Source organism: Sander vitreus, unplaced genomic scaffold (genome assembly GCF_031162955.1).
Source record: "Sander vitreus isolate 19-12246 unplaced genomic scaffold, sanVit1 ctg520_0, whole genome shotgun sequence".
NCBI classification, from domain to species: domain Eukaryota; kingdom Metazoa; phylum Chordata; class Actinopteri; order Perciformes; family Percidae; genus Sander; species Sander vitreus.
In genome coordinates, this window is record NW_027595621.1 from 2,501 (window position 1) to 14,875 (window position 12,375).

At 38.2% G+C, this 12,375-nt stretch overlaps 2 protein-coding genes across 2 annotated transcripts in view; one reads left to right on the forward strand and one right to left on the reverse strand.

Annotated features, from left to right (window-relative positions):
• Positions 1-6,293, reverse strand: part of LOC144514269 (protein broad-minded-like) — a 7,189-nt gene extending 896 nt beyond the window's left edge. The window contains exons 1-11 of the mRNA XM_078245455.1: positions 6,207-6,293; positions 4,915-5,083; positions 4,630-4,794; positions 3,373-3,550; positions 2,952-3,023; positions 2,435-2,554; positions 1,977-2,055; positions 1,389-1,492; positions 1,234-1,295; positions 841-991; positions 620-679 (exon numbers count right to left, since the gene is read on the reverse strand). Coding sequence (XP_078101581.1) covers positions 620-679; positions 841-991; positions 1,234-1,295; positions 1,389-1,492; positions 1,977-2,055; positions 2,435-2,554; positions 2,952-3,023; positions 3,373-3,550; positions 4,630-4,794; positions 4,915-5,069 — 1,146 coding nt within the window. The 5' untranslated portion in view covers positions 5,070-5,083; positions 6,207-6,293. The remainder of the gene's footprint in view (positions 1-619; positions 680-840; positions 992-1,233; positions 1,296-1,388; positions 1,493-1,976; positions 2,056-2,434; positions 2,555-2,951; positions 3,024-3,372; positions 3,551-4,629; positions 4,795-4,914; positions 5,084-6,206) is intronic.
• Positions 6,294-6,743: 450 nt separating this feature from the next.
• On the forward strand, positions 6,744-12,232 carry hsdl1 (hydroxysteroid dehydrogenase like 1). Its single transcript, XM_078245458.1, has 5 exons — positions 6,744-7,197; positions 8,137-8,579; positions 8,961-9,044; positions 9,809-9,961; positions 10,132-12,232. Exons 1-5 carry the CDS (start codon positions 6,978-6,980, stop codon positions 10,201-10,203), a joined length of 972 nt encoding a protein of 323 aa, XP_078101584.1. The 5' UTR covers positions 6,744-6,977; the 3' UTR covers positions 10,204-12,232.
• Positions 12,233-12,375: the final 143 nt, after the last annotated feature.

Genomic DNA, 12,375 nt, shown 5'->3' on the forward strand with positions numbered 1-12,375 from the left:
TTATTGATTAATCGTTTAGTCAATAAAATGTCAGTAAATGTCTTGTTTTGTCAGTCCAAAACCCAAAGATTTAATATTATATAAAACAGAGAAATGAGAAGCTGAAAACTGAAGAATTACTCTAACGATTAATCAATTATCAAAATAGTCGGCGATTCTTTTTTTGTCGATCAACTAATTGTTACAGCTCTAGCAGGCATCAGTCACGTTTAAAAAATCCTTACCCTTCTCACCACCTGTTTTTATTCTGAAAGTATATCTGGTACAGTAAGGGTAAGAACTAGGAGAGCAAATTCAGCAGTATGTAAAATGCAGTAATGAAAACATTTCCAGCTGGAAATAGGTCATCATCTGCCTCAAAGAGTAACTGAATTTGTACTTTTGCAGTTCTATTGGCCTGCAAGCATATCTGAAATTGTTCCAGATCCCTACCTTTTGCTAGTTAATTTTGTCTTTCTTGAATGCACTCTACAGATGCAAGGGTTTTGGTGCTTAAATTATGTTGTGGGTTTGTATGCCTTCTGAAAAGACTTTTCATGCTTGTTTCTCTATGGTGTCAGACGTGTCAGAAGTACACAGGAGTCAGTGAGAGATATTGATCAAGGATTAAATCACTCACCAGAGACTTGTATTTTCTCTCCAGGAGTCTGAGAACCACAGTCCTACTGTAGTATCCATGCTGAGAGAGGGAGAGGAAGCCAGATCAGGATAGATAGATATAAGAGAATATATGAGACAGAGTACATGTACAAGGGAGAAAGACACTATGAGCAACACATGAACACAATAGTGAATACAGAAATCTGCCCAAATCAAAAGCACCTGTCCTGCAATACATACCATCCACTTTTTAAACCAGGTAGCTTTAATATCCAGCAAGGCCAGTAGGTGAATGGGTTCCAGGGCCTTCTCTGTCACTGGTGAGGCTGAGCCATGTTCATGATGGAAGGACAGCAGGGAGAAGGTGCTCTCTATAACGCCCTCCATATATCTAAAGCAATGTAGAAAGAAGACTAAAACAAATTCGACGGGGATAAAACAGAGCGTGGGCAGCTAGATATGTGCACCAAATTCCATGTTGCTCTAAATTGCAGTGTAGGATATCTTACATGGTATTATTATTTATTTTGCATCACATTTTATCATAATTCAACTTCAGATGATTTGGATGTGGGGACAAACAAGTAATGATAGACCTGCCAACCCTGACTACATATTGGTGTAAAAACTCACTTCTCAGGATGGCGGATCCAAAAGGTTGTCACCTCCTTTTGAAAGTCATTCATCAACCGAATCTGAGGCAGGAGACAGAGAGAGAGAGAACAATATTATGTGTTTGCATGGTTTGGTAATACACTTAAAATAGTACAAGATAAAATGTGCTGTACCTGTTTGAGAAGACGACTGATCTCAGGTCTGTTAATGTCAATGGCAGCTGAGCCAGTCGGAAAGCTTAGCTTGTGAGACAGAAAACTTGACTCCACACTTTTAGCTGCACATCAAAAAGCAAAATATAATAATTACAAACCATGCATTAAATTGCCATTCATATACTGTACATAATGCCGCATATACATAATGCAATACACATTTACAGGATACATTTGTAATTTAGCAATTAAAAAATGTATCAAAAGCTTATTTGAAAAACTAGATAGCCCAATTGAAAACTGTCAAAATCAAAGCCTGTGAATTATTTATTCAGTGTGAAAGATTTCCAATAATTTCTACCATCAGTAAATTCTGCAGATTTACCTCCACTGTATTGGGGTGGATACAGAAAGCTGAGCAGGTGGATATCTCAAAATCCTTCTATATAAAACCAGAACTACAGGATATAGTCTGTATGGCTAGATAATACTAGCAGTATGGGGCTGACCCTTTAAAATGTAATTGTTATTGATAAATACTTTTTCTATGTTCAGTTCAAATAGGACGGTGCTGCACTATCACTCAGTCCATTCAGAATGGCCTACCCAAGCTGGTGTAGATCTCTCGTGTCACATTTAGTGGAGAGGAGGAGAAGATTTTAGCAAAGAACTGCAGTACATTATCCTGATGGAGATACGAGGGAGAAGCATAAGTTATCGGCACACACACACAATCATTATATGTATATATAGTATATATAAAAATCAATGATACCTGAGAGACAAGATTATCATAAAAAATATCTGCAGCCTCTACTAAGAATAGCCTGCATATTTGCACCCAATTAGCTGTCAATCATTAAGGACAACAGTGTTCTCTTGTTTTCTCCAATTAAAACAGGTGTGGCAGGATTGCACGTGGGATGATGAACATTAACTTTTCAGTGATTGTTATCATTAATAATAAAGCCTGAAATTGTTCATTAAAAAATTGCATGATTATTGATTCATTTGTTAATGGATGAAATGTGATTTTGGAGATGAGGCTGCTCAGGAGGACTCACGCTGAGGCCAGGGTCGGTCAGAGCTGCACAGAGGTTCCTGCGCAGGCTGCTCCAGCTCTCACAGCTCAGCACGTCAGACGGAGGGGCACAGCAGAGGGCCTGAAGAGCCTCCCAACGCACCTACACACAAAATTACATCACTTCACCTGGCCTACACTGTTAATCATATTCATGGCAGTGAATCCCAAACTTTGTAGCTTGTGTTCTTTGCACCCAATGCATACGTCTACATCTCTATGGATTTCAGACCTCTGAATCTGAATTTTTTCATAGAGTAAACCAATCAAAACTTTGTAGGAACATTCATGAAAATGGCGAAAACCATGGATCACATCGATACAGCTGCAGAGGTTATTGTAAGGTGACTTACAGAAATAACTCAAAATCAACATTTTTCATTGATATTTGTTAAAAATGTTAAATTACCTGTTCCTAGCAATCACTACTGCAGCGTACTGACAAAAGCTATGCAACAGCAACATACACCATCATAACCAACCCATAATGCAAGTTCTACCTCTTTGGGTCTGCTGGAGTCTAGTTTTTCAGCCAAAGCTTGCAGCTGCTCTTGTCTGATGAATGCATAACTCTAGAAAGGAAAAAAAAAAACAGATCATTATTATCCATCACAAACCAAAATAAAAAAGAGCTCTCCTTTTCTGATAGTGCGTGGCACTATCAGACAATCAGACAAGGTTGACAATCAGCCAAGTGCTTAGGGTACATTGATTGGGTGGATCTACCGTAGGCTTTGCCCTACAGTCAGTCTTCCTTGGAAAGGAACAAACTTCCCAAGCAATTGTGAACAGTGCCATCCAGGGATTGGAGCAAAGATCTTTGCAATCTTGGCACTTTATGCGAGTCATTAAAAAAAAGGTAATAAATGAATACAATTTAACAATTTATTGCCACCAGAGTGCATTTACTGTATCTCTAACCTGATTAAAGGAGGAGTCACTGTCAGAACAGTTGTCAATGTACTGGTTGTTGGACTGATTATGCTGCTTGTTACGATGCATCTCCTCCTTCCTCATCTGGTCCTCCTCAAATTTGTTGATTAAAGACTCCACCACTATGGTCATGGTGTTTTTCAAGGTCTGCATCATCTGCTGGTACCTGTCACAAAGAGAGAAAGTGCATCAGTATTATCATTTTGTGAAAGAATTGTTTAGCTAAACACATCCCATAAAATCTGCTCCGTTTTATATACTGTGCAAGAGTTTGAAGTGTTGGAGAATTCAACAAAAGGTTTTGTTTTGTGATTCCAAAGACGATAAGCCCTCAAAAACAGATAACCACTGTAACACTGCAAGTTTGTAATTTCAACTTTAGGGCATTTCAGTTTACTAATTTGGAAAAACAAGCAAGAAACAAACAAACGGTCTGTAGAAAGCAACAAGAGTCCTATTTTTTCCTAAAATAAAATACTGCTGTCAGTGACATCAGAAAACATCAGATACTGTAGCTTCTTGTCAGAGAATATCTAGCAGTAGAAAACCTGCACAGTTTTCTACTCCAGTAGAAAACCTGCACAGTTTTCTACTTGGAATTCCAACTTCAACAATGGCTCAGTTGCATTTTATTATAGTAAGAAATTGGGATTCTCTCTCTATTGATTAGGGATCTTCAACAGGGGGTCCAGGACCCCTAGGGGGTCCTCAGAGTCAATGCAGAGGGGCCTCCAAAATATTGTTTATTTAAGAAACAAACAAAAAATTAAACAGTCTTAATATGAATCCAACATATTATTAGCAAATATAAATCCCCACTGCTTACTGGCCTATAGGTAAGGTAGTCACTAAGGCCATCCACAGATAGTTAATCCTAAGGATTCACTGTGCCACATGTATGTGTAACATTAAAACGTGGTTTATAAAATAATGCTAACAATTATCAGGCTATTTTAATAGCTTAGTATTCTATGCAGAAAAAGGTATATATAAAAGGCTTTAGGCCGCCCTATACGTTATTGTAAGCCCAGTTAAATATGCAACTTCATTTTATACAATATATGCAGTAGGGGGTCCCTGCGCCATCTCTCTTTCAGGTTAGGGGTCCTTGGCCTAAAAACCGCTGAAGACCTCTGCTCTAGAGGGTTGCATATAGGTTACAAGGATAATAATGGAGCATAATCAACGTATTCAAATCAGAAATGGTCTTTACTAGGAAAACAAGCTCAGAGGAGCTACATTTACTCAGCTGAGTCTCTGGTCCTTTGGGTGACAGCGTGGATCAAGGTGTCGTGACCTGAGCCTATTGCATGTTGTCCATCTCTTCTGGTCAAGTTCTTGGTCTCTTCTTCCACCACACTACCCAGCGAACTCTCCACGTACTGACGGAGATACTTGACAAACTCATAACTGAAAAGGAGAGTCAGACTGACTGTATATATATTGTACATCAAATCAAAACACATAAAAATTACTTTTAAACCAGACCTTTAAAGTTGACTCTATACTATCTGAGTCTGGTGGCCTTACTTGTGGAAGTTCTTGTCAGTCTCCTCCAGGTGAAGGAGGATCTCTTCAGCACATTCGGTCGACGGAGCATCAGAGATCTTGTCGTTGATGCTTCTAAGAAGCTGCTTGAGCAGGGACTGCAACTCCGCTTCATCTTCAGCTGACAACTGAGACATCTCTACCGCTGGACCTTAAGATGGGATATGGAATAGAGTGTTGTCTAGGCTTGAAATATGCAAAACTTTGGCAGTAAGGGGTCAGTTCCCTGTGTAGCGCTACCCAGGCTTTGACAAAAGCATGTGTATTTGAGTTTGTTTTCTTTACAGTCATAACTAACTCTGACCCACTTACCACTTCAATAAAACATAGGCCCACAATCTTAATGACAAATAAATAAAGACAGGAAGAAAAAAACAAAAACACACATTTACCCCACATATAAAACAAACAAGCTCAGCCTTAGTATCTTCAGGCTTATACGTGCAGTTTAGTGTCCCAAATGATGAGGGTCTTATTTGAGACAGGTTAAGGTTAGGGGTAAGGTTAGGGTAGCACAGGTGGTTTACCAGGTTCATAATTAATTAAGGACATTGTATGGGGAATTTGGTACACTAAACTGCACATATACCGTATCGTCATATCTGATCTTCTAAATGAAATATGTTAAGTATAAATGCACGTACACATTTATGATATATCATGATATATTCATGAAAATACTGACGGTTGATCTCTATCATATTTTACCCTTTAACAACTGAAAGTTCAGCACCACGATCAGGACCTTTAGATTTTGAACACTTGTTGTCCTAATGTCCACGAAAAACCAAGCAAAGAACAGAAAACAAACAAAAACCTCAAACCAGGTTTAATTAAAAAGGCCACGTTTTCTATGCATTTAATTTAATATCAGTTTGGAAGCTCAGCACAGGTGAGTAAAATGACCAGACCTTTTGCCAGTTAATCACCAACAGCTGTGATAATTGGCTACCATAGTGGTTCAACAGTGGAAACCAACGCATCGTATTTCACGAGGAACGGTCTACACTCAATAATACAAATACAAATCTAACAACAACAATTATTTGCTCTATGCTGTATACCCAAACTGACTTTTTACGTTAGAGCTTGGCGCTGCTAAAGTTAGCTAGCTAGCTAAATGCACTGTACCACAGCTAACGTTAGCTAAAGGCAAAACTGCCCAATTTTAACTGTTTTAGAATGAGAAGAAAAAAAAAAAAAAAACTCCCCCTTGCACAAACCAACCACCCAAACAGATAGACATCGTATGCATTATATTTTAAACCGGTCACCTTGTTTTCAAACTTGTAAAAGATTTTCATCCAAATAGCATATTGGGAACACTAGCCAGAGAGTGCTGCGTCTCTATGGAAACGTCCACTTAGCGTTAACTGCAGTGCATTGTGGGATGAAGTAAACTACACACTGCCTTTTTTGAGCGTCGGAAATTTGGGTTTCACATGTAAAATACATGATGAGAAAAGCTAAAGGTTAAATAGGAAAGTTGAGATATGAGCGATATGTGTGCTTTAATTACCTCATGGCATGACTACTGTAATTCCCTGTATTTTGCGCTGACCCATTCCACCCTATCTCGATTTCAAATGGTTCAAAATGAAGCTAGACTTTTAAGTGGAACAAAGAAAAGGCAACACATCACTCCTGAGGCAGATCGTAAACCATCTGCCTCGACTGGAAAGCATTCAAGATGAAAAATAAAATCTAATCAAAATTCAATCAGTAAGTTACCAGTGTGAATACAGTCTTGAGTGTGACACCTGTTCTTCGGGTTTTCTCATGTGGCCTTGAATGCAGCACCAAACGCAATGTTTTGATGCTTGATTCTCCTACGTAACGTTAACCTACAGGAGACATCGCTGCCTGCTGAAACGTCTGTCAAACCTTCTAGCTTTATTATAAATGTACTATGTGGTAACAGCGACACGTTTCATTCACACACCTGACTTACCAGTTAACGTTACGTTTAGAAATCACGACGTTAAGCTTTTAAAGCTTAATAAGCTTTAGTTAGCAAGCTAGCATCAGCATCATTTGTGTCGACTATGGCGGCAGTTGACAGCTTTCAGTTTTTGTATAGAGAAGTTTCTCGGTCATGCAGTCCTTACTTGGAAACCCTGGCCCTGGTCGGTGCTCTTTACACGGCCAGAAGGGTAATAGTACTGCTGAGAGACTGCTGCGCGTTGCTCAGGGTGCATTTCCTGCCAAGAATGATCCCGAGTAAGAAGCTGACCCAAATATTTGGTGACTGGGCTGTCGTTTATGGTAAGTAGGATGCAGCAGGTCATCACAGCAGAAGAGTGCATCATGCTGTAGGCTACATGTGTGTGACAGAGAGGAGAGTCAGTTCCATGCATTTTATTTTAGTGACTTCACATCTTTCGGTGAGGTTTGGGCATCAAATCACCATTATTTATCAAGCAAAAACTGGTTACATCTTCTCAAATTTAGCAATTTGCTGCTTTCCTTTGTTTGACATCACTTGAAATCAATATATTTGGGTATTCAACTGTTGGTAGCACAACACAAGAAATCTGACATGTCATCCTGGGCTTTGAGACACTGAAACAAGACATGTTTTGTACTTTCTAACACTTTGTAGATAAAATGATTAATCAATATCTAAATCAAGTCAATAATTGATAGATTAATCTTGTTGCAACCCTCAATATAACAAACTCCAATTAGATTTAGTTGTCACACCGACTTAATAACGTAGCTAGGATGGCTAACTAGGTCCTCAAATAATCATACCTTTCATTATTTATTGATTAACCTGTCCGTTATGTCTATTATATTTTTGTTTAGTCAAGTATTCAGGGTGTATACAATTTGGAAAAATAGTGAAAATGCCTGGGATGACATTTGTAAATTGTTTTAATCACCCAACAATCCAAAACCCAAATATATTCATTTTACAATTATATAAAACAGAGAAAAGCAGCAAGTTTATTTTACTTTTCAGAAGCTAGAACCAGCAAATGTTTGGCATTTGTTCCTGATAAATGATAGATATATGAACTCATCCAAATTGGTAATTTCTTGGCGATCGACTAATCAGCTTAATATTTTTTAGTAACAAAGTAAATTTTGTCTAATGTTTTTGAGGCCATACTGATGTTACTGTGTGGTAGCTCTCTGTTGTATATCCTCATTTCTTCCTGTCATGACTTTCATTGATAATATTGTCCTCTCTCCTGTCAGGTGCAGCAGAGCCTGTGGCCAAAGCCTATGCAGAGGAGCTGGCCAGACGTGGTATCAGCATTATCTTTGTCACAAAGGACCACACCTCTGTTAGAGACGCTGCTGCATCCCTCTCCCAAAGCTACGGAGTGGAAACGGTTGTCATCCTAGCTGACTTCTCTTTGGACCCGGCAGCCAGCAAGTCCATCGAAGAAGCCATGAGGGGTAAAGATATCGGCTTCCTAGTGAACTGTGTGGAGTCTTTGTCTCCCCCTCAGAGCCTGATTGAAATGCCTGAGCAGGCTCTGTTGGATTTTGTGAATAAGAACGTTGCGGTCGCTACTCTGATGACCCGGTTGGTGCTGCCAGGGATGCTGGAGCGCAGCAGAGGAGCTGTGGTCAATATATCATCGGGGGCTTGCTCCAGACCCCTACCTGGAAGAGTGACCCTCACCGCCTCCACTGTGAGACAAACACTGATGATATCTGCCTCAAAGATACACATCTGTACCCTCCTATATATACATTTTCCACAGCAGACTTTTTGATTTGTCATAGTATGAAAAGGCTATTTGTAAAAGGTTTAGGGTTAGTAGTTAATTATAAATAAAAAATATTCCAAAAAGGTCTAATAACGCTAGTATCTTCAAGCAGAGTAAACTAAAGTTAAATCAACTCAAATTTAAGGGTAATGTGTCAGGGCTAACATACCCACAAGCAAGACTGCATCTCTTCTACTAGCTGTCATTCTTTCTTCTTCTGCCCACTAAGTAAAAAGATAATCGCGATCACATTTTTCCATCCTGACTATAATCCTCTTTCCCTTTCTTTTTCTGATATTTCAGGGCTACCTGGATCACTTCTCAAGAGCTCTTCACCTTGAGTACGGCGGCAAAGGGATCTTTGTCCAAAGTCTGATTCCTTTCCAGGTAGATGCTTGATATGACCATTAACAAGTAGGGCTGTGTACTAGACCGAAATCCATTTTTACTGCACCAAAAATGTCAAACACTGAAAGCTGGCATCAAATGCTGATCATGTCAGATTCATGATCTCGTTTACTTATTCTGTGATTAGCTAGTTTCTGGTTTTAATCAAAATGTTGACAATTTTAGACCTTTTTATTATATAAATGATATAATTTATTGTTAACATTTGAGAATTTTGGCTTCTTTTGATAAGTGAAAATAAGGGTTTGTAGAAAAACATGTTTATATTCCTCATGGTAAGGTATTGAAAATAGTTTTGGAGTCATTACTGCAAATGACAGAAAATGGTGAAAAATGTTGATCAGTGTTTTCCAAAGGCCAATATGAAGTCATTAAATGACTTATTTTGTCCACAAGTCAGCTATTCAGTTTACTGTCACAGAGGAGAGAAGAAACTAGAAAATATTCACATTTAAGAACCATTTAATAACCTTTATCAATAATCGATTGATCTTTGCAGCTCTAGTCATTATTGAAACTCAGGTATTGTATCAGCACAAGTTATTTGTGAAACACATATTATGAAATGTGCTCTATAATTAAAGGTTATTATTGTTAAACCCTGAGTATAAATCTGTATATCAGTGCTTTAAATACAGCATGTGTGTGTGTGTGTGTGTGTGTGTGTGTGTGTGTGTGTGTGTGTGTGTGTGTGTGTGTGTGTGTGTGTGTGTGTGTGTGTGTGTGTGTGTTTGTGTAACCAGATAGCCTCAAGTGAGCAACAACCATCATCATCATCGACACCATTATCAGGACAGGGCTGGTTCGTACCAAAGCCAGAGGTTTATGCCCGCCATGCCATCTCCACCCTGGGCGTCTCTAATAGGACCACTGGCTACTGGCCTCACACCCTGCAGGTCAGCACAACAAAAGTCATAATTCCAGTTTGTAATTGGTATACTCTCAGAAAGTAACTGTCAGACTATCACTGATACAGTACATGTCCAGCCTTTGTGAGAACAGGATCTAAAAGCTAAAATACATTTCTGTGTGATGATCCGTTTCTCTCTGCTGTTTTTCTTCACAGTATGGACTGATAAGATGTATTCCAGAGTGGATCTGGGTTCTTGGCTCACGTGTGCTAATCAGTTCAAGCTAAGAGCTCACCTCTCCACCCCTTCACTCAAGACTTAACCCAGTTACTGGATCTCCTTGTTACTGGAGTCATGTAGAGTTTTAGTTTCTTCTGCCATTGGTTTCAATTTGGTAAACTCTCAGGCTCTGTTGAGGTTGGTAGTTAAGAGATTTTCTTCTATTGATTTGGTATTCATTTCAAGGGAAGCTGCAGTGGAATTTGCCTGAAATAATGAATCAATATACATATATTACTCCTGTATTACCATATGGTCTGACCAATCTGCAATGTCCTAAATTAACTATAGAAAGCAGACAACCTAATGATACATGCCGTGAAGTCGGAAACTGAGTTTGACTTTGAGTTAGTATTGTAAACAATTAGTATTGGAGCATAATACTCTTACGTCATTTGGTTTGGTGCCTGGACTTTTTATAGCAGGAGCCTCTGTGCAGTTTTATGGTTTAACACTGTTGGATAAGATTTTTTTTTTTCAAATCAGTGGGCCACCAACATGAATCATAAAGGCATGGTTCATTGAATATAAAGCTGAGTGCACAATTACTTTATTTTTCTATTTATTTAAAAAAGTTGCACACTGAAATAATTGTGTTCTGCAAAGCAGAGCTCAGTATAGAAGTGCAGGTGAGACCAAAAGCCTCACCTCAAATGTTACGTATAAAAAAAATAATAATAAGAAAGCAATCTGCAACCATAAAATAAACATTCATAATCATCATAATAACATAAAATTAATTTTTGATCTCCAAGAATTCTTTGCATCTGCTACTTTAACCTGTATCCTGTAGAGGTGTGAATCTTCACTGATCTCCCGATTATACGATTATCATGTCTTTGATTCGATATCTCAATGCATCACGATGCGTCAAATAAATGTTTCTATTAAAGCCATATAGGATATTTAATTCATAGCTTTTAAAAAAACATTCTGCAGTGCTCTAATACTAAATAAATTGGATACATAAAACTACAGCACTGAGCACATGGCACTTCTTGAATGTGCAAAACATAACAGAATATGTAAACAGAAAGGTTGTTAGGCCTACATTCAATTGTAAACAGAAATAATCGATTATGGCCCGGCCGATTATCGATACAGCATCGTCCACGTCCACGATTCAATGCATCGATTATTTGATTCATTTCAACACCTCTAGTGGGCTGTGTAATCTAATGCTATCCACATGGGTTTGTTATGTATGCTCTGATGTTCACTGTGCTTTATGAAAAAGTACTGTTTGCTGACTTTTGACATTTCCAGTCCTTTTGGTTGTACCGCTTTTTTTACCAGCACTGACCATGCCTACAGTATATGGCACACATACAAAGAACAAATGGCATTCGCCCCAAACCAAACCCAACATCATTCGGTGTTAAAGACACAGGCTGATATCATAACATAGAATAATTCCTCTAAATGTATTCATGTTTTAGTAAGCAAAAGTTGCATTAAACAACACAAACTAAAGTGTAATTTAAGTGTAATTATGATCAATATAACTCAATTCAAATCTAAGAAACATGCTCATTAAAGGTGAAAAGGACAAAACTGTGACCAAAGCAAGTTCTTGCAATGTGAATACGCCTTATAGGCTTATTATTATGCTTATTTAGCTTCTTGGTCCGATCAAAGACTCAGAGTTCAGATAAAACCAAGATGGGCCAGTAAGGTATTGTGTGTGTGTGTGTGTGTGTGTGTGTGTGTGTGTGTGTGTGTGTGTGTGTGTGTGTGTGTGTTAGTGATAGCTTTAAGTGTCACTGCTCAGAGTACAACATTCAATCATCACTAGGAGTGAATTTGAAATGCGATTAAGAGTGAGATTGTGATGTTTTCTTTGTTGAGAAACTATATTTTAGCTACATTTAGTATATGTAGATATTGCTATCTAGTATTTATTTTGAGAAATGTGAACAGATTCAGATATATTGTGTTGAGTGGTTGCTTACACATACAGTACAGTATATACCAGTTTTAACCTAAATAATGTGTCATCAGAGTACAACAAAAACAATAAATCTCATTCTCCATTCCCTTACTGTCCTTTCTTTTATTTTAATGACTGTCAAAATGTCTGTCTTTGAAGATTAGTCCATTATCTGACTTGAAGTTGTTTGTATATGAAATGTTTACTGATCTATACGCTGAAGGCCAGAAATGCTCTGCTTATCTCGTAA

What these genes read in the sequence shown, in the direction of transcription:
- hsdl1 (XM_078245458.1), top strand. Translation starts at nt 6,978, where the DNA reads ATGGCGGCAGTTGACAGCTTTCAGTTTTTGTATAGAGAAGTTTCTCGG. An exon ending in TGACTGGGCTGTCGTTTATG is followed by an intron (nt 7,198 to 8,136) that starts GTAAGTAGGATG and finishes CTCTCCTGTCAG; the next exon opens with GTGCAGCAGAGCCTGTGGCC. An exon ending in AAAGTCTGATTCCTTTCCAG is followed by an intron (nt 9,045 to 9,808) that starts GTAGATGCTTGA and finishes TTGTGTAACCAG; the next exon opens with ATAGCCTCAAGTGAGCAACA.